This window comes from Amblyomma maculatum, chromosome 4 (assembly GCF_055883805.1).
Source record: "Amblyomma maculatum isolate TAMU_Amacu chromosome 4, ASM5588380v1, whole genome shotgun sequence".
NCBI classification, from domain to species: Eukaryota; Metazoa; Arthropoda; class Arachnida; order Ixodida; family Ixodidae; genus Amblyomma; species Amblyomma maculatum.
The window spans coordinates 70,599,222-70,620,705 of NC_139347.1; the positions used below are offsets into that span (position 1 = coordinate 70,599,222).

The following is a 21,484-nucleotide window of genomic DNA, read 5'->3' on the forward strand; positions in this document are numbered from 1 at the left end:
TAAAGGGTTAAGGCAAAAACCTTATGTGACTCATGAAATGAATTCTTGTCCTCAAAACCTGTCACGGAAGTTGTCCGCATGTAGTGGTACCGGAAGTTGTGTTACGTCAGTGTGACATAATAGAGTCAATGATTTTAGGGAGAAACGGTAGAGTTTCGACTCCCAAACTGCTCAAGGGTTCTGCTTCTGTTAAGCTCTGGGTTTTGAACCCCCAGCCAAGTGTAGGGCTCGAGTCCCAGAGAAAGTCCCTCGATCAAGTCACGGTTGCCGCCAGCCGTTGTCAAGCCACCCAAGTGGCGTGTGGGACAACGGCAATGCGCAACAAATACTTCTGTGCCAGTATTCTGTCTCTCTGTTGCTCCTCCCCGTCAACCCGCTAGACCTAAACGGCTCTCCACAGACTCTTCCCAGCATATATATTGGCTTGGGTGCGTCAATGCGCTCGGTGCGCTCGCATTGACGCACCCTACGCTAATGTTAGTAGACTAGGGTAGTAGACGAACCCGGGTACTCCGGCACAGTAGTCGGGCGCCTTACCATTGCACCAGCCCGGCGGGGCGGGCAGACCTTGGCACCTGGTATACCAATATAGGCCCAAATGAGGGCCCTCCAGTGGTTGGCATCCAAATGCGCTGGTTAATAGTTGGCCAATTAAAAAAAGAAGTCCATCGGTTCATCAGTTAACTTCAATGAACTGCCTAACCATAGAGCTTCGTAGTGCACGTAATGCCGACGACCTTCCTGTGTAATCCACCTGCACAGAACGCACCATCCCGCAGAGTCTGTAAACGGGAGGAGGGGCGAGGGTGGCTGTTCCTGGCCCGACGGGGCTGTGGCTGGTAAGTCACTGCCGCTTGCGGCCGGGGCTAGCCTCCCACCACATTTTTGTCTGATGTAGGCCGTCATTGCACCCGACACCGCTTCAGTGGTGGGCGACGGCTGTTGCGACGCGCGTCTTTCTCTCCCTCTTCTTTTTCTTTCTTCTCTATTTTCTCTTCTGTCCTCACAAGGCAGCGGAGGTGGCTCAGCTACAGAGCCAGTAGCAGGCCCGTGCATTTTCTTTTCCTTCTTCCTTCAGTAGCAACAACAGTCTGCAAAATAAAAATCTGCAAATGTTAAAAATCCCCGTGTGGTAAGAGACAATGCCAGCAACCTGAAATAATAATAATAATAATAATAATAATAATAATAATAATAATAATAATAATAATAATAATAATAATAATAATAATAATAATAATAATAATAAAGTGGTTTACAGGAAAAGAAAGGCGCAGTACCTGTCACAATTTTTTTTTCTGCGGAAACCTGACCCACGCTGTAAAGGAGGGAGGGGGGAGCGAAAGCGGAGAGAAATGGGTGCCGTAGTGGAGGGCTTCGGAGTAATTTCGACCCCCCTGGCCGGGGGTCTTCAACGTGCGCGGACATCGCACAGCACACGGACGCTTCTTCCATCGAAAATAACCGTCGACAATCGGGATCGAACCGGCGGGTACTTCGGCACAGTAGTTGGGCGCGGTATAACCACTGCACCACCGCGGCGGGGCATAACCAAAAAGCTACATTTTGGAAACCGTAAGCCAGCATCATCAACCCCCTTCTCCCCCACTTCTCCCTATACGAAGGTTGTTAAAAGGTCTACACACTGCCCCGCCGGGGTGGTGCAGTGGTAAGACGCCCGACCACTGTGCCGGAGTACCCGGGTTCGAACCCAACCTCGGCGGCTGCGTTTCGATGGAGGCGAAACGAAGAGGCGTCCGTGTGCTGTGCGATGTCAGCGCACGTTAAAGATCCCCAGGTGGTCGAAATTACTCCGTAGCCCTCCACTACGGCTCCTCCTTCTCTCTTTCCACTTTCACTCCCATCTTCCTCCCTTCCCTTAGGGCGCGGTTGCGGTGTCCACAGAAAACAAGTAAGACAGTTACCGCGCCTTTCCCTTCCTACAAATAAATAAAAAAACCCACAAAAGGTCTACACACTGCATACTACCTGTACTAGCTGCTGTTGGTACGAGTATGTGACATCCGGCACTCCTTTCCTATAGGGTATCCAAGGGAGTTGCGAACATATTCCCCTGTTTCTGTGGTGACTGGCGAGAGCACACACTGGCTGCGGTGCTTGAAGAATTTTACGCGCACCATAAGTTGCAAGAGTTGTGAACAAATGAAGAATCCTCACCACGGTTCCTCACTATCTGGGGGTGCCAGCAGAAAGCTGGTGGCCTGAACATTTCTGAAGAGGATGGCACGTCTCTTAAAATGCTTATCTTCATTTTATCACGTGACAGTGTAGTTAGGTAAGTAAATAAGGGGTGGGGGGGGGGGGATGCTTTAGAAACGTTGCAAATTTCAGAGTACTGGCGAATTGCGACTTACAGAACTCCGGAGACACGTCCAGCCAGCATTCGTGCCAACCCTTTCCCGTTGTTTGGCGCGGCGCACTTGATTTCCTCACTCTCTGACGCGTGTCGCGTTCCGGTGGTGCGCTTTCCTTGCTACTTCCCGCGTCGGAGCGGAAGTTTGAAAGGGCCCGCACCGCGCGTTTTGCCGTTCCCTCTCCCTTCCCGCGAACATACTTTGTTTCTCTCTCTCGCTCGCTCTTTGCTTTCGTTGCCAAGCGCGCTTCGCTTGATCGGGTCCAGCGCATACTTCCGCACCGGCCTACGTGTATGGGCGCTCTGGTGGGCGCGGCAGTAAGAGGCAAACTAATATATATATATATATATATATATATATATATATATATATATATATATATATATATATATATATATATATATATATATATATATATATATATATATATATATATATAAAGCGTGGTCAGCGGCTGCACGTAAAGCATGCTTGCAGAGAAGCGCGCGCGCGCGCTTAGTTTTTGCGAGCATCACAAAGTTCACTGAGCTGGCCGACTTTCGCCTAATTGAAGGACGTTTCTTTCCATCTAGCGATCGCGAACTTCGAAGCCGTAGATGTGTTATGAATTTCTCGAAAGAATTTTGAAATAATGGCATGATATTTAGCTCTCATCCATATGTGCAAGATAATATGGGTACATTGGGGTTTCTGCATTTTGTCGTCAAACTTTTCGCGTGCCGCGCATGACAAAGCAGACAGTAAATCCAGATATCGACTGCATTCGCCTTGGGCCCCGTTGTTCTTGACTAGTTGTCACCAACATACCGAGTGCAGTGCTTCAGGGAGGCCCGCCAGTAATTATATATGGGTGAAGCTCCGACCTCTGAGTGCGTCTAGCAGGCGGTGGTTGGTAGGTGACATGGAAGAACACTGACTGGCCGATGGTTTCTGTTACGTCACGAGACCACATGTCATAGCCGATGTGGAAGATGCTGCCAACTCCAGCTAGGTCATTGAGATGGTCCGGTGAGGTCAGAATCCAACAGTCTAAGTTCCAGCGACGAGCATACCCGCATTTACATAATTAAAAAGAATGATGTAGTAATTGCTATAACGGCCAGCTAAATATCTATGGTCGCGACCAAACGCTTAAATGTAATAGTTAAAAGCTAACTTTACCAGAAGCTCTTTAACCAGGAGAATAATAACGCGATTCGCCGGTTCCTAGTCCGGGACGTCCCAAGATCCTGCCGCCTCACGAGTCCGGCGTGCGAAGACGCGGAACAAAATGTCGAAATTTCCCTCCTGCGTCGGCTCATATCCTCTCTCTCTCTTTTTTAAATAAAGCTTTACTAATCTCATTTCATGACTACACTAATCACTTTAAACTAGAAAGGCGGATATATCCTCCACCAGACAAGAAACTAGACAAAAGGCAAGAAGTAATCTGGCGTCGGCTCCAGACGCGTGCCTTCTTCAGCCCTTCTAAATTAGCGCACATGTATCCAGCACAATACAATCCAAATTGTAAACACTGCGGCGAAATAGCAGGATATGATCACATATTATGGAGCTGCAAAAAAGCGCCCCACCAGCGGACCTACTACCAGTCCCTTCTTTTGAGCGGTGGGAGGCTATACTGGCCAGCTCAGACCCGTTAACGCAAGTTCGGGCTACTGAGTGGGCTCAAAAGGTCGCCGAGAGCAACGGTCTTGAGGCCATCTAAGTGTAGCGCCCACAAATCGCTCATTGCTGACAATAAATGTTTTCCAATCCAATGCCCTCTCTGTCTTTTTCTTTCGGATTTTTCCTAAGGCATGGAAAACAGAAAAAAACAAAAAACAAAAACACAGAGTGCGGTGTCCTTAAAAAAACTTCAAAGTATGTGCTAATCCTTAAAATTGATAGATGGCTGCTTTTAAATGGAAAATAATCAACACCACGAGAAGGCTACAGAACACTAATGTTTATTTGCTGTTATTTAGCTTTGGTCGCGCAATTTAAGCTTGACTGAAAAGCTTCGTGATAAATGCTTAATCAACAGAAAAACTTCAGTATGGCGAAATGCTGCATTTTTGTTTTTCCCTCTTCCACTGAGTGTCACAGCGTCTACATATATCTCGTTTCGCTTATTTGTGTTTCCAATAAAGTAAAAACAGAAGCTAGTCATGCAAGTCGTACGTAGTATCATCGTCGAGAATCCCGCCGGCTACAAACAGACACTCTCGCTACACCATTTAAGCTCCACCAATGGTACCCCTCACTTTGCACACCAGAGTGCCCACACTGTGGAGAAATAGCTACGGCTTTTCACATGGCGTGGGCATGTCAATTAAATCTCTTTATCAATAAAATTCCTAATCCCAATTTGGAGCACTGGGAGGCCATTCTGAACCGCGAGGACCCCGACCAACGACGAGGACTGATTCGCAGGGCCCACGCAGCGGCGCTGGCCACTGGGCTGCCGGAATAGGCGGACCACCCACAACTCCGAGATTTCCCATGCACTAATTAAAGTTTTCAATCAATCAATCAATCAATCAATCAATCAATCAATCAATCAATCAATCAATCAATCAATCAATCAATCAATCAATCAATCTCGGGCACCGATGTCGGTGCATCATTGACAACGCCTGTCGATCAGCCTGCCACCAGAGGCTGCAGTCACGGCCGCCTATATAGATGAGCGCGCGGCGGGGGTCCGATCTAGGCGGCTGTGGACAGGCTGATGTTATGCTTCGCTGCGCCGCTGATAGAATGTCACGCTGCTGTGCTGTGGTGTCACTAGTATTCAGTGATATGAATCCCAGCTTTATAAGTCACGATTCGACCGGGAGACGGCATTTCGGAGCCGAATTAAATATATGTCAAGGGTTTGTTGTGTCCAGTACTTGGCCGTAAGTGACCTTACTTATATAGGAACCCTACAACATGCATTTTATAGCCTCAAGTCTTGGTGCCCCAACACTGATCACATCTGAATGTATAGGAAATGAACGGGAAGAAAAGAGAACTGAAACCAAACATGAACAGCTGAGAACGATCTAGGGAGAAACGAACACAGAAACATCGCCGATACTCTTTGCCATCTAAATGATTTAATGAAAAATGCTATAAACCTTAAACTGCTTAAGAAACATTATAGGAAAATAACAACTGGTGGCTCACATACGTGAATAGACTAGAACAAACTGGGGAGGAGAACATATGCAAAAAAAGATCAGAATCAGAATCCTTGAATTCAGCAGTCAAGCAGCCACTGCCCCCCCCCCCCCCCCCCCACACACACACACACACGCACGCACGCACGCACGGCGCTGGTTATCAAACTAAAGGCTTTAAGCTGTATGTTAGAACAAATGAACACAGCTTCTGTACTGTATGTCTCCTGCTTATTCGTGCAGTTCATGCACACAGCCGACCCTTAACCACTTCCTCTCACATGCAGTAGTGGAGGCTGCGACACATATGGTAGCACATTCTTCTACAACCATGAAAGGTGCCATTCATATATGTTTTTATAGCCAAGTAAATGTGGCTGAACATATGCACGAGCATCAAACAGCTAAAAAAAAGACTGCTGCTTCAATGTAATTATAGCTCTTGATTAATACAAATAATGAATATTTTTTAAAGTTTCCAAATATTTCCGAAAAAAAAAAAATTCCTTGCTTTTTTCCGGCGCTCAAAATTTCCGGGAATTTTACATCTCTAATTACAGCACAGCAGAGCTCGTCTGTGCTCTAGCAATGAGCGACCGCATGTTACATAACCATTGAAACTTACTACGGCTAACACCACATATATGTGCGGTGTTAATTGCTAGGCAGCGGCGACTGCACATATAATCTCACCCTTTCTCAAAATACCTGAGCGTGAATTTTCTCACAAGAAACCAATTTGGCTTCCATTACTTTTACTGCGAAAATATTCCTTTCAGTGCTTTCAGCCCTGTTTATGGCGCGTGATGGCCTTATATGCCGATGCGCCATAAAAAACAACGCAACAGTTCTCAAAAGCGGCCGGGACAGGCAACCTGCAGGCACTTTGATCGTTTATTTTTATTCTTGCGCAGAGAAAAGCAAGGCACCAACCATTGGTGCGATTGGTTACGTAATTTTGGTGTAAAGACTCGTCAAAAAGAGAGACGCTATGGACAAGTTGACACTGCCGGACAATTCCAGAACCTTTGGACAAGGAGAGCGTTTTTCAGGTCTACTGCCAGAGCTCGACAGAAATTTCAAACCCTTTCAAGACGCTAAACCGAAGCAGAAGGGGAAAAAAAAATAACATAATAAACAGAGCAACCCAGTTCACTCAAGAAAACGAAAGTGCTTTTGCTCAGTTAGCACGAGCGCTGCTTTCCTTTCGCTGCTTTCCTTTTCGCTTGTATGCTTGGCTTGATGATCAAGGTGGCGGGTGCAACAAAAAGCGCCCGCGAATTATCGCCGCCGAAAAAAGAATGCAACTAAGTGCAAAAAAAAAAAAAAAAAAAGAAGAAGAAGAAAAGTAGACACGGTCGGCTGGCGCATCAACCTTGGGTTTGTAACTGAACCAGGCTGGGCTGTTCCCTCTGTTTTGAATGCTTGAACACTCGCGGAAACCGGTGATTTTCCGGGTCATCGGAGTCGTCTGATGCCTTTTCGGTGGCAACTTATTCGAAGGGAACAAAAAAAAAAAAAAGTCTAAAGAAAGAACATATTGTTCTTCTTCCTTGTTTTTTTGGCGACCAGTCACCTGTTTCGAGTTAGAGTGAATCGGCTACGCTCGTTGCGGGCACCCCGACGATGTCGCCGAGGGACCACGTGGCCGTGCCCTCGGTGGAACGCCGCGGCGCGGTTCCCGTGGCCGCACGTATAAAAGCGAATTTCGAGGGAAACGCAGCGACGCTTTTCTCCACACGGACAGTGAAGCCATGGGCCGTCCACCGAAGGTAAGTCCATCGACACTTCCTGACGACAGCCAATGCATTTCAGCAAAGACAACGACTCGTTTTCAGCGAGGCATGGAAGTAAAATCCTTTTAAAATCTGTAGGCAGTAAATTATCTAATTAATTAGTTATGCAAAACAATGTTAGAAGCTCGCTACCCTTGTAAACACACTGCAGTGACTTCTATGATGTGCATCAAGTCCATTTTAGCCTTGCTTAGTTAAGCCTTCGAAGATCAGCTAGCGATCAGTATCGCAAGCTGAAATGTCGAGCTTTTTTCTTGCAGGGGACAGGGGGAAATTCACAGCAGGTTCACCAGGTCCGTTTCATAAAAAAAATGTTCACAAACGTATCCAGTGAACCAAGGGAGAAGTCGACAAATGCAATATTAGTGTCTGCAATATTGTTCTCGAAATAGGCGGAGAAAGTCACCGAGTTTCAGGACGTGATTAAGTTGTCACTGATATCAGAGTCGAATGCGATATACAATTGTTGTTGGAAACTTGGGATGTGTGCAAGATAATAGACACATAACTGCATTTTGTTTCGTTTGCAGATATTATGGGTTTCCTCGTTTCTCCTGTTATGTTTATCCACGCGTACGCTATGCAAAGAAATAAAGGACACACAGAAAGAGGCCTCTCAGCTGGTACCGGCTTCGGAGGCGAAGACAAACAGCGAAGGCAGCAGCGACCTCGTGGCCCTCGAGACGGGCTACGGCGGCTACGGAGGCCATGGAGGCTACGGGGGTCACGGAGGACATGGAGGCTACGGAGGTCACGGAAGCCACTACGGCGGCCACGGTCACGGTCATTCCAAGCACGGTTACGGCCACGATGGCTGGGGTCACGGAGGCAAGCACTACGGGGGCCACGACAGCGGGCACCACGGCGGACACGGGCACCACTCTAATCGCGGCTATGGAGGCTGGGGCGACAGCCACCATGGCGGTCACTCGAACCACGGCTCATACGGGGGTCACGGCCAGAAACACGACCACTGGAAGCATCACGGTCAGCACTGGAAGGACCGCGGCTGGGGTCACGAGCGCAAATGGGGATGGGACAAGGGTGGCGGTAGCCATGGCGGATACGGGGGACACGGTCAAAGCCACGGCCACTACGGGCACCACGGTAACAAGGGATATTATGGTGGGCACAAGCATGGCCATCATGGACACGACTCGTACGGCGGACACGGACACTACGGAGGTCACAAAAGAGGACACCACGGTGGCTCCCACTACGGACATGGGAACCACGGCTACGGGCACGGGAGCAAAGGTTATGGGCACGGACATTACGGCGGACACAAGGACCACTACGGACACCACGGCGGAGGATACGGTCATGGCTAGGCCCGGTACGTATAGACTTTGTTCATGTTTCGTCAGTTGTGCGACGCGCCTAGCAGGCAACCATGGCGCGCAACAACTCGTACTCGGCGGTCGCATTGCGTTGCGGCTACACGAGCGAGACAATCCTGTAGCTCGGTCGGTAAACCTGATAATGTCCCCCGACAGGAGGCGTGACGGAGGAGACTTATTCCTTTGATATACCGGGGTGCGCTGCCTCGTCCCAGCTTCCCTTTACGCCGCATCTTTTGGGCTGCGAGCAGCCCTTTTTTGAGCTTTCATTTTGGACATAACTTGGAAATTTGGAACAGTATGGCGGTTGGCGGGGTACTGGGTCGACACGCAGGAGCATCCTGCCCCGTACAATACACATCCAGGACAAATATTGCCCTGAGCATCTCTTAGCCTCGACAGAGCAGCTACCTCACGGAAACAGCGATAAGACTCATCTACAGGTGTTCTTGAATAGATTATTATATCTTGCAAATTACGCCCCCCCCCCCCCCCCCCACACACACACACATTGTAGCAGTGGAACGGAAAGTAAATCTGAAGTGCAATTTCTTGCGCCAAAAACGAAAAAAAAAAGCAATGGTATAGTGCTTCGTTCCCACCGTTTAAGAAAAAAGTGACCATTAATTTCATTTTATTTATTAGATGTAATCACGAGGACCTGTTTTCATTGCCCTGGTAAGCACTTCTTTTCAGTCATATCATGTCATATCTTTCGATATAACGTGAAATTAACCCAATTAGATGTTTAAGTCTTGTGACGTTTGTACGCTTGAGCATACTGCATTGTGCACGGAAAGAGCAGGTAGGAATATTGCAAGATACCGCAACCAGGGCACGTCAGTACATGGTTAACCTGGAAGGGCAACCGTCGTTGGCTGAATGGTACATTGCAGACCAACGTTAAAGGAAAGGCATCCTGGATTTTATTTTTAAAGCCCGGCTTATGGCGCACGAGTGTTAATTTCTTGGGGGATTGATAAAAAGCGCTCAGGTGAACGTAATCGAGTAGCGCTCCAAGGAAAACGAGGATGCCGAAAGCTTGCGGTGCTCGTGCCTCAGCAGGCACAAATTTGCCTCGAAAAACTAGCGTGTTACGATTATTTTGACGTTAATGCACATCTGCCCTTTCAGAATTTTAAGTTAGCTTCTCTGCAATATTAATCTTAGAGCACTGAAACTATCCTGCAGAGCAGTTGCGCGGAGCTACAGCGATGGTCTCTCAATCTAAAAATAAATAAATAAATAAATAAATAATAATAATAATAATAATAATAATAATAATAATAATAATAATAATAATAATAATAATAATAATAATAATAATAATAATAATAATAATAATAATAATAATAATAATAATAATAATTGCTTTATACGAAAGGCAAAATGGAGAGGCATCCATATGCTTCGTGATGTCAGTGCTCGTTAAAGACCCTGGGTGGTAGAAATTGCTCCGCAGCCCTCCGCTACCGGCACCTCTCTCTCTTTCAGCTTTCACTCCCTGCCCTTACGGCGCTTTTCAGGTGTCCACAACCCGACCTTGGCGGCTGCGTTTCGATGGAGGCGAAACAAAGAGGCGTCCGTGTGCTGTGCGATGTCAGCGCACGTTAAAGATCCCCAGGTGGTCGAAATTACTCCGTAACCCTCCACTACGGGCTCCTCTTTCTCTCTTTCCACTTTCACTCCCACCTTCCTCCCTTCCCTTACGGCGCGGTTGAGGTGTCCGCAGAAAACAAGTGAGACAGTTACCGCGCCTTTCTCTTCCTATAAATAAATCAGTTTAAAAATCAGGTTTTCAGGTGTCCACAGAAACATGTGACAGACACTGCCCATTTCCTTTCCTACAAACCAATTATTATCATTATTTTACTACGGCTCCTCCTCCTCTCTTCTCGCTCTATCTCCCGGAGGGAAGTCGAGAGGATGTGCCACAGCATACAATTCTATTGCTCCGCCTGCTTAGGTGGTGGCGCCTTCTAAAATGTCGTAAAATTCGCTTTATTTCCAGTGTGCTGACGTAGCCATTGATGCTTGAATTATTACATTATACTATTTCGCAACGTAATGATTACTTCGGTTTTTTTGTTGCAGGCTTCTCCGCAGATGGATGCCAGGAAGTTCGCTATAAAGCTCCTTTTCATTGTTATTTATGACACTCTGATAGCCAATTTCAAATAAAATAACCCCGAAACTTTTTTTCTTACTCGATATGGAAAACAAATTGGCGAGCAATAACAGGTGTGCATATTGCGATGAACCAGAATGCAGCTCAGTATGTTGCCATGCAAATCAGCCTTAAGCCGAGGGCAGGTTTATGGCTGTTCTTTGAGGGGCGGTTTGGAGGGAGGGATTCTCATACATTCATTATTACAGCGCAAGGACGGCACGGAACAAGAGGAGGACACAACAGCGCTGTTGTGTCCTCCTCTTGTTCCGTGCCGTCCTTGCGCTGTAATAATGAATGTATGTAACCAACTCGCCCAAAATGTTGTATTATGGATTCTCATACGAACCATGTATACAGCACGATTTTCTTATGTGAAATTTTTCGCTTTACGATGGAGGGGGGTGTCGTGGTGTGACCGTCCTCACCGAGCTCCTCCTCTCAATAAATCTGCCTCTGCCGTAAGCATAGAAAAATGCAGAAGCTCATGATACCTCGGAGATATGGCAATAAAAGACTGAAATCGAGCTTCAACAAAAGTAAAACTTTATTTTCTGTAACCTGGACTAGTGGAGCATCATGCTCAATGCATAAACCGTAATAGCATGTGTGTCTAGTAAAGTGTTCACTGGAACATGCCCATCAATTTGGTGCTGTCCTCCTTGTTCTTTTTCTTTTCTTCAGCTTCAAGCTTTTTGAGCTCGCTATTTACAATTTTCGAGAGACTCGGGTCGACTTCCTGAAGCTTCAGCAGATCCGCACGGCACTCGTTCGGACTCCAAGAACCGAAGTAAGCCTTGGCCCGCCGAAAGAGAGCCTTTGCGTTATTGGGGTCCTTGCTGAGCACTTCGGAAGTGTGCCGTATGACCTCGTAATATTCGCCGCGGTTAAGCAGGCACTGCGAGTAGTTAAGGAGAAGCGGCACTTTCATCTTTAACAGATCGTTCCATTCTTCGTCCCCTGGTTTCTCGCGAAGCATCAAATTTTCCAAGTGGTCCAGAGCTTCCCTGTACTTGTTCATGGCTGTGTCAAGGTCGCCCGCTTGAAAAGCATGGTTACCTTGCTCCTTCAAGTTGGGCACGGCACCAAGCCTCTCCTCTGCCGTCATCGCCCAGACGTCCTTTTCATACTCTCCTGGCTCTTCTACCTTAACCAGCTCAAAAGTGCACGACAAGTCCACAGGCTTTTCAGTTAGCTTATCCAGGTCTGCGTGACCGGTAGTGTATTTTTCTTCCATCATACCGCAGCAACGCCGCCGATGTGGCTTCCCGATGCCCGCGTATGCGCGGTAACTTTGCGACACCAGTGTGTAGTTATCCAGCAGACACTTGTTTATCGTGAACTCTGCCACTTCTTTAACCTTCATAGACTTGATGCATTGCTCCCAAATCGGCAACTTGAATTCCTTACCGATAAGCAGTTCCATGGGGCGACCAAGCTTGCGGCTGTCGTCTATAATACCGTCCGGATCGTCTTCGTCGGTGCTCAGGCGTTTCACACAGAAGTGAAACGTACATTTCGCACCCTTTTCGAAGCGAGGGATGTCACATATGCCGGGGTAGACCACCTTCTTTTGCACGAACTTCGATATGGTCGAACTCATGTCCGAGCACGGCACTTGCACGCTAGCGCTGACTATCGCGCTGCATAAGGCTTACAGTACATTGACTGAAGTGCACTTCAGGCTCAGGACACTACTTTCAACATAGAATGACCTGATTAGCCGCGGCACAGGTCAGTGATAAGTATAAAAACACTGGCCAGCTGAGCTAACTGAGCGATGCCGAGTACAGCGGTAGCCATTGCTGCTCAGAATAAGACGCGAGACTACAAATAGTCTTATTCCGACGGCAAAGCTTACATCAGCGAAACTAATTTTTCAACAATAATTTAGCTATTTTGCGCCAGAAAAGCTAAAAATAACAAAATTTTTAAATGTCTTGCTTAATAAAAACTTTGTTTATGAAAAAATGTAAGCTTCGGCTCTTCATCCCTTTTCTGCAGTCTCGCAAGAAGTGCGCGACGCAGATTGCACCAACGATACTAGAACGATTGCACCACATTTTTGACATTGACGAAGCAAAAGCACAAAACTGTTCAAAATGCGTTTTGAGGCTCAAAATTGACTTCAGTTGCACGCAATTTGCATTTGCGGCACTCTGTAGGCGCAAAACGGACTTTTAAAGAGCATAGTGCGGAAACACTGGGTACGCTCGAAATTATACAATTATACAGCGAGTGCTTTTGATAATATCACAGTGCATAAAATGGAATAGAATATGCATACAGTATATTCTATTCCATTCTATTTTATGGTAACCGGGCGCCAGTTCAGGTTCAACTACCGCAAGTTACCTGTACACTCCGCGTCGTCTGCTAGCAAACGAGACGACGCTTGCTTTCGATCACCACGATGCGCAGGGGCGAATGCGCGTTTGCCTCTTCACACCCTTAAAAACGAACAACAGAGAATACAATTCGCTCGCAGACTAAGTGTCATGTCTGAATGCTAATAAACGTTTGACGGCGCGAGCACACCAACCGCCGCCAACATATGCAGGCAGCTGCAAGCAACCGTTGCCAACGGCGGCGTTGACAGCACACGAGCAATCACCGCTAGTGGCGATAAAGGTTTTTCAGTCTTAGACTGCCATAAGAACAACAAAACCTTGTACAAAGGGAGCGCAAGCTTGCGGATTGCACACTTTAAGTAGGGACTCTACCTTAAGTTCGCATGTGGGTATGGGGCGTTCGTCCAAGGTGAAACATAACACCGCGATACATTATTATATTGCGAGTTTGAAAGAAAGAGAGAGGGAGAGAGCCGCGATCGTGCACGTGCGTGTGACCTTTCGCGAATTCTTAGGCAGGCATATAAAGCGGCCCTTGGGTTGCCTCACAATGCGTCTACCGAAAGGCTGCTGGGATTAGGGGTGCACAACACCCTAGAAGAACTACGGGAGGCGCACTTGGTGACGCAGCTCGGTAGGCTTTCAAAAACAAAAGCAGGAAGGGACATATTGGAAAGAATCGGCATTGGAGTTGATGCTCCAGCTGGTGACACTAAAATTCAGATTAGGCGCGAAATGCACAAGGGCTTGTACATAAAACCTTTGTCCAAGAACATGCATCCAATACATCACGAGGACCGCAGGAAGGCAAGAGCCAAAGCTTTACATGTTAAGTACGGGAAGTACAACGGGGCAGTCTATGCAGATGTCGCCGAGTATAGGGACAAGGACGCATTTGCAATTGCGGTGGTGGACGGGCGGGGACGCTTGATCGCCCCCGGATCAGTCAAAACCCGCTCCCCAGAAACTGCAGAGGAAGCGGCGATAGCACTAGCTATTACTAGTAGTAATGCTGACTTGATCTTCAGCGATTCCAAAACAGCCATCTGAAATTTGGCGAGGGGCAGAATATCTGTCACAGCGGCGCGATTGCTGAATCGGGCCACGGGGCGAGGGACTACGGCGGCGGAAATTGTCTGGGTACCAGCACACTCTGGGAATCCTGGGAACGAGACGGCTCACATGAATGCTCGAGGTTTCGTCAGCCGAGTAGGTGAGCCGGACGTTCCGGGAAGGTCCACGAGAGATGGGCTGGTATCCTTTCATGACATTACTAATCATTTCAAACTTGAGCGGAGGATTTACCCACCCCCGGACAAGCAATTGGTGAAGGCGCAGGAATGCGTCTGGCGACGATTGCAGACTAGATGTTTCTTCAACCCATACGTGTTGAGCAAAATCTACCCGGACATTCAGCCGGAGTGCAAATGGTGTCAGGAATTGGCAACCTATGACCACATATTATGGAGCTGTAGCATAGCACCGCCACCGGCGGATATTATGCGTGATCCTTCCCTCGAGCAGTGGGAGGCCGTGTTGGCCAGCTCAGACCCGGTCGTCCAGACCAGGGCCGTGGAGTGGGCCACCCAGGTCGCCGTCAGCCATGGGTTGATGGCCATCTAACACGGAACCATCCATACATGCTCTCTGACGAAAATAAAGTTTTTCCATCCATCCATTCGCGAATTCTACGCGTGCAGGGCTGTGCTACGGGTGGCTTTCTATTTTATTGTGCAAATTCGTCCTCTGGAAAAAAATGAAAGGAAGAGGTATACACTCTGTTTAATAATTTAAGCCCCAAATTAAGCATAGTTAACAGTAGATTGCTGCTATCTAATAATTTCAGCCATAAAATTCACATTGCCTTTCAATTGAATGAATATATGCATTACTTTGAATTAAGTTCACTAATTAGAACACTGTAGAGTTATTAGTCACTGTTGCAAGAAGAAAATATAAGTGAACTCACTGAATTGCAGTTTTGCCAAAGCCATGCATTCGATGTATAGGTATAATTGTCCCTGTAATGTGAATATGTCTTCTTGCTGAACCGTTAATTTAAATAAAAAAAAAAAAGAATTCTGATGTATGTGAGGTAGCCACTTTGCTTTTTTTGCATGCATGTACTCTTTTGAAATGTGTTTCTCCACACATATTAGCATAACTGTCCCTAATTAGAATTCCCCACATTAATTACTTGCACTGCTTCATTCTGGCTTCTGGAGTTTTCATTACAATGCTAGCACAGGAATGGCTGCCAAAAGAAATCTGATGGTCCACTATCATTGTGCAGAATGAGGTTGTGCACTTTATCAGCTCAATGGTGAATGCGCCTCTCAGCACCTTTATACACTGATTTTCTTATTCCGGCTTTTTTAACGGACTAAAAGACAACAGAAATAAGTAACAGTTGCTGGGGGATAGTTGGTGTATGGTCCCTTGGAAAGATCTAGCGCCAAAATGGACAACACACAGATAGAGAGACAGGACAGGTGCTCTCTCTATCTGTGTGCTCTCCGTTTTGGCACTACACCTTTTCTAGGAAACAGAAATCAGTATTGTTGCATGGCCATTGTTATGTAAATGCTAAACTGCTGCAGGTAGAACTCATCTAACAATGTTGTCATTTTCTCATGCATTCACTTTTATATTTGACAACAATATGCTAAAACACTGTTTTTAACAGAAGCATATTTCGATAAGCACACACTTATCTCAAGACAAATGTGTGTGCTAGAATTAATCACAAGTAAAAACTTAATATTTTGCATTCTTCTTCTTTATATGCAGTAGACCTTCTTTCTTCTTGTTTTATGTATTATTTCATGTACTGAACTAGTTTGTAAATAAGATGACATGATATTTAATTTATGGTTCCTGGCATATATATAACAAAGTGGCCATATGAAAACTTCGAGGACACAGATTTTATGAAGCTAGCTGTGCTGGGCCAATACGAATTTTTCTGCATATGGGAAAGCTCTCTGCTCATGTAATCAGCCTGTATTCTTCGAAGAGAAATTTTCTTCTTGTGTCACATAGTGAAATAACCCCCAAGCGAAAGCTCTCATTCTCGAACGCCACACTTGCATCATCTGAATTAACGAGCATTGGGAAGTTCTAAGCACACCCAGGAATGTCTCCAGTTGACTTCAAGATGACTCAGGAAGAAGTGTCGGAAGGGTACAACATTTGTATACCATATACACCTCTTTATATGCGAAATAGAGGATGAATTGTGGGAATTGTCCAGCGCCTCGATAGAGTGTGGCAGGGTTCAGCCCATTTGTCGCACTCTCTCCCCATGACGTGTTCACGACTCGCAACTGTGAATGTGCCATAAAGAGGTGCATGTTTGTTTTCATTTCAGCAAAGACTGCGAGTGTCGTCTGGTAACGAGACCATTTGGTTGGAAAACAAGCCCTGCAGAGAAGCTGACTTGCAGAGTTCCGCAAGTGGTCCATTTCGTGTTTAGCATAGGGATTGCTTCCATTTAGGATCATGAGCTTCTGCTTACTCTAATCTTTTTAGCATCACATCATGGGAAATCCTTATGAAAATGAGCTATGAGTTCACACAAGTTAGGGATTTGTTCAGTGAAATAAGCGCGATTGATTTACGACATAAGGCACAATAAAAAAAGATTAAGTTGCGAAGTACAGCTAGTTGAAGAACATATAGCAAGAACAATGGGAAACATTCTTGGCTCTGTGCTTGAAGCATATTTGTAATGTTTGCATTTGCTATAGTTGTGATTCAAGCATTACATAACATCTGGAACACATTAAAACAGCATTTATTTGAAACTAAAATAATGTTAAAAATAAAAAATAATACTTGTTACCCTATGGCATTAACCAACATTTGAATGTTAGCATAAGAGTAATTTTAGTATCGATGTTAAAGTGATGTTTTTGATATAACATTTGTGAATTCTAACCATTAATGTAACATTTCAACATAAAATGGTAATGAGACTTACATAACGCTTTAATAACATTATCATAATGTTGGTGTTACTTGACAGCAAGCTGCAAAAGGGCACTGCACAGCGATTCAGGTCAAGCCGTTGTGAGGTGTGTGCAATGAAGTCAGATTGTCAGCCATAGCCCTGTGCACTTGAGGGAGCAAATATTCCCAATTCGACACATCCATACTGGCACAGCTAGTGGCCATTTTTCTAATTATGTCAACAAGCTCAAGTATACACTTCATGCCACAGCATTTTTTTGTTCACGTACACTTGAATTAAGCACATTTACTGCTGCTTCTACTACTTGAAAATCCAAGGTGAGATGAGAATTTGAAAAACGGTATTTGCAAGTTGGCTGGGGAACAGCTGTAATAAAAGCTATAGATATGTAGCTTCCCAGAAATCAAAGTAGATGCACCTTGCACTGGAGGTAAAAGCTATAGATATTTTGCTTAGTGCTTCGTTTTTTTTTCTACTACAATGTACCACTCTATTTGGATGCCATATTTGAAACTTTATGTGTGAGCAGCAAATGGTATGCTACACATTAGTACCTAAATGACATACTTAAAATCGAAATTAAATATATTTTGTTCTTTCTGTCTCAGCGTACAAAAGTTGCCACTCATGAATGTTCTTTTTTTTTTTTTTTTTATGATAATACAAATGCACTGACTGTCGATTCTGGTAAAAAACTTCTGTAAAAAACTTTGTTCACTTGCATGTTATAAGTTCAGAGAAATATGTACATATTCCCCAAAAGTTCTGGTTTGAGAAAAACGCAATTAAAATATCTGAAAGAAAAAAAAAAAAAATGGGACATTTATATATTTTTTACAGCATGAGCAAAATGCAAATAAAGCTTTTGAACACTCCCGCCTTTCTACTAGACATGCAAAAAAAGAGGGCATTCTCGAAAACACCAGTGTTAAGTGTAATATATTATTTGGAAATGCTTTATCAAAAGTTAGCAAAATAGACAAATCTATGTTTTGGAACAAAATGAAGTCTTGCCTTGCCTTAACTAATCTGTGGTTTAGGAATGAATCCATGTATGCACAACAGCAACATACAGGTGGCTAAATAGTGCATCACCATCACAAAGTAGTGAGAGGATTGGTGCTAACTTAGCACAAGAAAACATTGGCAAGGTGCACAAGGTGACCCAAGGCTCATGTGAACTATGGTATCCTTGAGCTGATGCTGCAATGCCATTTCTTCTGTTTTCATTTTACACGAGAGGTCAAAAAGCTGTCAAGTATGTGCCACACTGCAATGATAGTTTTTCATTTAGAACTTTGTTAAGAAGACTTGCACACTAGTTTCAAAAACCAGTTCAAATATATTTAATCTTGTACTATGAGATACAGCATCTTATCCTACACTAATAAAATGGATTAACAGTAGTTTATCTCAAAAATCTGTTTCTAACTGCACGCGATAAAAGGAATAAGCACCCGTGTTCATAAGACTTGCGCCGCACTAAATATCGTGCAGTGTAAAGCGCACAAAGCACATCGTGTGCGAGCACTCTTCACTGCTGGTTGGCATTCTTCTGGTCATCAGTCTTCACGCTGTCCCGACCATCAACCAGCTGGTTGTGCACGCGCATCAGTCCTTTGAAGTACTTCACAGTTTTCACACGAAGTTCATTGGTTGCATCTTCATCACAGACAATGATTGTTCGTGGGTGCATTTGGAATGCAGACACAGTCCACATGTGATTGACACCTTCTTCAACTGCCTTGTACAAGGCAAAGGCTTTGTGGGCACCGACAATAAGTACCATAACCTGAAAACAGATGAAAAGTCATCGCGGTCATTTGATATATCTACCGAGTATTGCATCACTATCTGATATGGATCTAGGTGCTTCTCATTCCAAAACTGCTACCTAATTTACTATGAAACTGAACAGAATGTGACATTCTGCTGTGGTAGACCATTACAATGCTTGGAGAAGACATTTCTCATGTTCATCAAGAAAAAGCCAAATATGCTTTTGCTCACACAAGTTTTAACCACGAACTGAATTTTGCAGCGAAAAAAAAAAAAATCTCGCATTATTTATTCTCAAAGGTGTGAAACATCAGTCACCTACATGAAGGCAGCGGTTATTTCACTCTCCTAGCAATTAAGAGTGCTTAGCTTGCTTAGGTGTCAAGCTTTATGGTTATGATTTGGAATTACCACAAATGGTAGTACATTTTACAACACTGTATAGGACTAATAAGTAACATAACCAGACACACACCAAATTAAATAAGGTTATATACAACAAAGTTCAGCATATTTGTAGATTTTGAGCGTAAAAAAGCTGACAGTTTAGAAAACAGATGCATTTACAACAGTCTCCATCCCTGATAACAGCCAGTAGCATCACAATGCAATTTCACCTCACGTGCATCCATCACGGTGCCGACGCCAACTGTCAATGCTTCCTGGGGAACCTTGGACAAGTCATTTCCAAAGAAACGCGCATTTGCCATAATTGTGTCCTTGGCTAGGGTCTTCACACGCGTCCGTGATGCGAGACTGGAACCAGGCTCATTGAACGCAATGTGTCCGTCGGGGCCTATGCCTTTTTAGAAAAGAAAACATGAGCCAATGTAAAATTTTTAAGTGCTCAGATAAGAAAACCTTTTTCCTCTGTTCTTACCTCCAACAAAAAGCTCTACTCCTCCAGCTTCTGAGATTAACTGTTCAAACTTGTCACATTCCGCATTCAAGTCTGGTGCATTGCCATCCAAGATGTGGGCGTTCTCGGGCAAAATATCTATATGCTTGAAAAAATTGTTCCACATGTATGAATGGTAGCTCTCTGGATGATCCCTTGGCAGACCTGCATTGAAGTAATTTTGTGAAATGAAAAATGATGCACATCATAAGGAGGCATGGCACACGATTTGGTCAAGCATTTCATTTCAGAAAAGCCAAGCATCAGGATTCCTAAAAGCTTGCACCCACTGGAAGTTATTTGGCAGCACTGGGGATCTGCTCAAATTACTAGGCCACTGCTGCAGTCCAATGCTGTGTGGGCACAATTGGCACTGAAAGAACCAAAGCTGAAACATGTCTACCACACAGAAATGCTCAAACCAAATAAAGCAGCAATATATTTTTGTAATGAAAGCAAGAACAAATACCATGTAGACAGCGATTTCTAGCAACTATTTCATTACACATTCTAATGGTCTTTCTTTGTGCAAGAACGGCGTATGCTGAGCCGACCAATGCCGTAGTATTCACAACACAGGCATCGAATGACATACTTGCCCTTTACACTTACCTACATACTCATCCATGTTGAAAGTTTTCACATATCGAAATGACACCGTCTTCTGCTTATAAAACTCTATTAGTTTCTTGTAACAGCTCAAAGGCGTGCTCCCTGAAAAAGTAAGTTTTAAGTTTTGTAAAGCCGAGGGGTCAACACACACTGTGCACAAGGCAGCAACGTTACCTGTGGGTAGCCCCAAGACAAAATATTTGTCTGGGCCAGGGTTGAAATCTTGGATGCGCTTCCTAATGTATCTAGCCGCCCAGTCAGCCACTTCAGCGTCATTGTCAAGGATGACGAGCCTCATGTCTGGAACAGAACTGTTAGCTGTAAGATTTCTCAGGGACACCAGAAAACCTACTGAAACGTGCACACACGGTTGCGGTTGCGGCGAAGGCTCGGCGGAAGCCAGCTGCTGGTTCCGAATGCGCTGCTTGTGATAAGCACCAATCTTAAGGAATATCAATTCGAGCACGCCCCTCAACGATAGGCCGATCTTATCGTGCTACTTCAAGCACCGTCGCCCGATCGTGTTTCCTCCGAACGATTTCGAGCTAATCGGGGCCGACGCGCTGCGCGCAGCAGCCGAATGGTGCGCTTGTAACACTAGACACATTAGAGTCTAACAATTTATTTACCGCGAGATTCAGCCCCAGTATATGTCGCCATCGCTCTGAATGCTGTCAGCAAGGGGCCCACAGCAGCAGCATTACAAAATGCCTGGGTCTTGGTCAGGACCTTATGGCATAGGTCCCATCCAATGTGCTGATGCAGTAAGCTCACGGTCACCCCGGCACGACAACACGCTTTCGAAAAAACACGCGCGGCTAAAGCGTTTATTTTTACTGCACGAGAAAAGCTGCAAGCTGCACGCACCTCAGCGTAGCCAGCACGACGTCAGTCCGCGGTGCCAACCACGGTCGCTGATCGCTACCACGATGATGATGCTCAGATGGCTCAGATGCCGAAATAGTACACTGTAGTTCTGTAGCTACTGTAGCCGAGATGCTGACGTGGTTTCTACAGTTGCACCGGAAGACGACGCTGCTCTCGCAT

At 45.4% G+C, this 21,484-nt stretch overlaps 3 protein-coding genes across 5 annotated transcripts; 1 reads left to right on the plus strand and 2 right to left on the minus strand.

The window, feature by feature from the left end:
- Window positions 1-7,275: 7,275 nt before the first annotated feature.
- Window positions 7,276-8,648, plus strand: LOC146191356 (uncharacterized). Its single transcript, XM_084599918.1, has 2 exons — window positions 7,276-7,293; window positions 7,848-8,648. The coding sequence occupies exons 1-2, from the start codon at window positions 7,276-7,278 to the stop codon at window positions 8,646-8,648; spliced, it is 819 nt and encodes a 272-aa protein (XP_084456044.1).
- A 2,699-nt stretch (window positions 8,649-11,347) lies between these two features.
- Window positions 11,348-12,651, minus strand: LOC146191357 (AH receptor-interacting protein-like). Its single transcript, XM_084601911.1, has one exon. The coding sequence runs from the start codon at window positions 12,425-12,427 to the stop codon at window positions 11,450-11,452; it is 978 nt and encodes a 325-aa protein (XP_084458037.1). The 5' UTR covers window positions 12,428-12,651; the 3' UTR covers window positions 11,348-11,449.
- A 5,819-nt stretch (window positions 12,652-18,470) lies between these two features.
- Oscillin (glucosamine-6-phosphate isomerase Oscillin) lies at window positions 18,471-21,457 on the minus strand. 3 transcript variants are annotated; one of them, XM_084601915.1, is made up of 6 exons: window positions 21,305-21,457; window positions 20,612-20,737; window positions 20,438-20,539; window positions 19,808-19,990; window positions 19,545-19,729; window positions 18,471-18,940 (listed from the first exon to the last, which is right to left on the minus strand). In XM_084601915.1, exons 2-6 carry the CDS (start codon window positions 20,733-20,735, stop codon window positions 18,683-18,685), a joined length of 852 nt encoding a protein of 283 aa, XP_084458041.1. In that variant the 5' UTR covers window positions 20,736-20,737; window positions 21,305-21,457; the 3' UTR covers window positions 18,471-18,682. The 3 variants fall into 3 exon arrangements, with proteins under 3 accessions (XP_084458041.1, XP_084458040.1, XP_084458042.1); XM_084601914.1 differs by lacking the exon at window positions 21,305-21,457 and adding an exon at window positions 21,067-21,257; XM_084601916.1 differs by lacking the exon at window positions 21,305-21,457 and adding an exon at window positions 20,806-20,971.
- Between the last annotated feature and the right edge of the window lie 27 nt (window positions 21,458-21,484).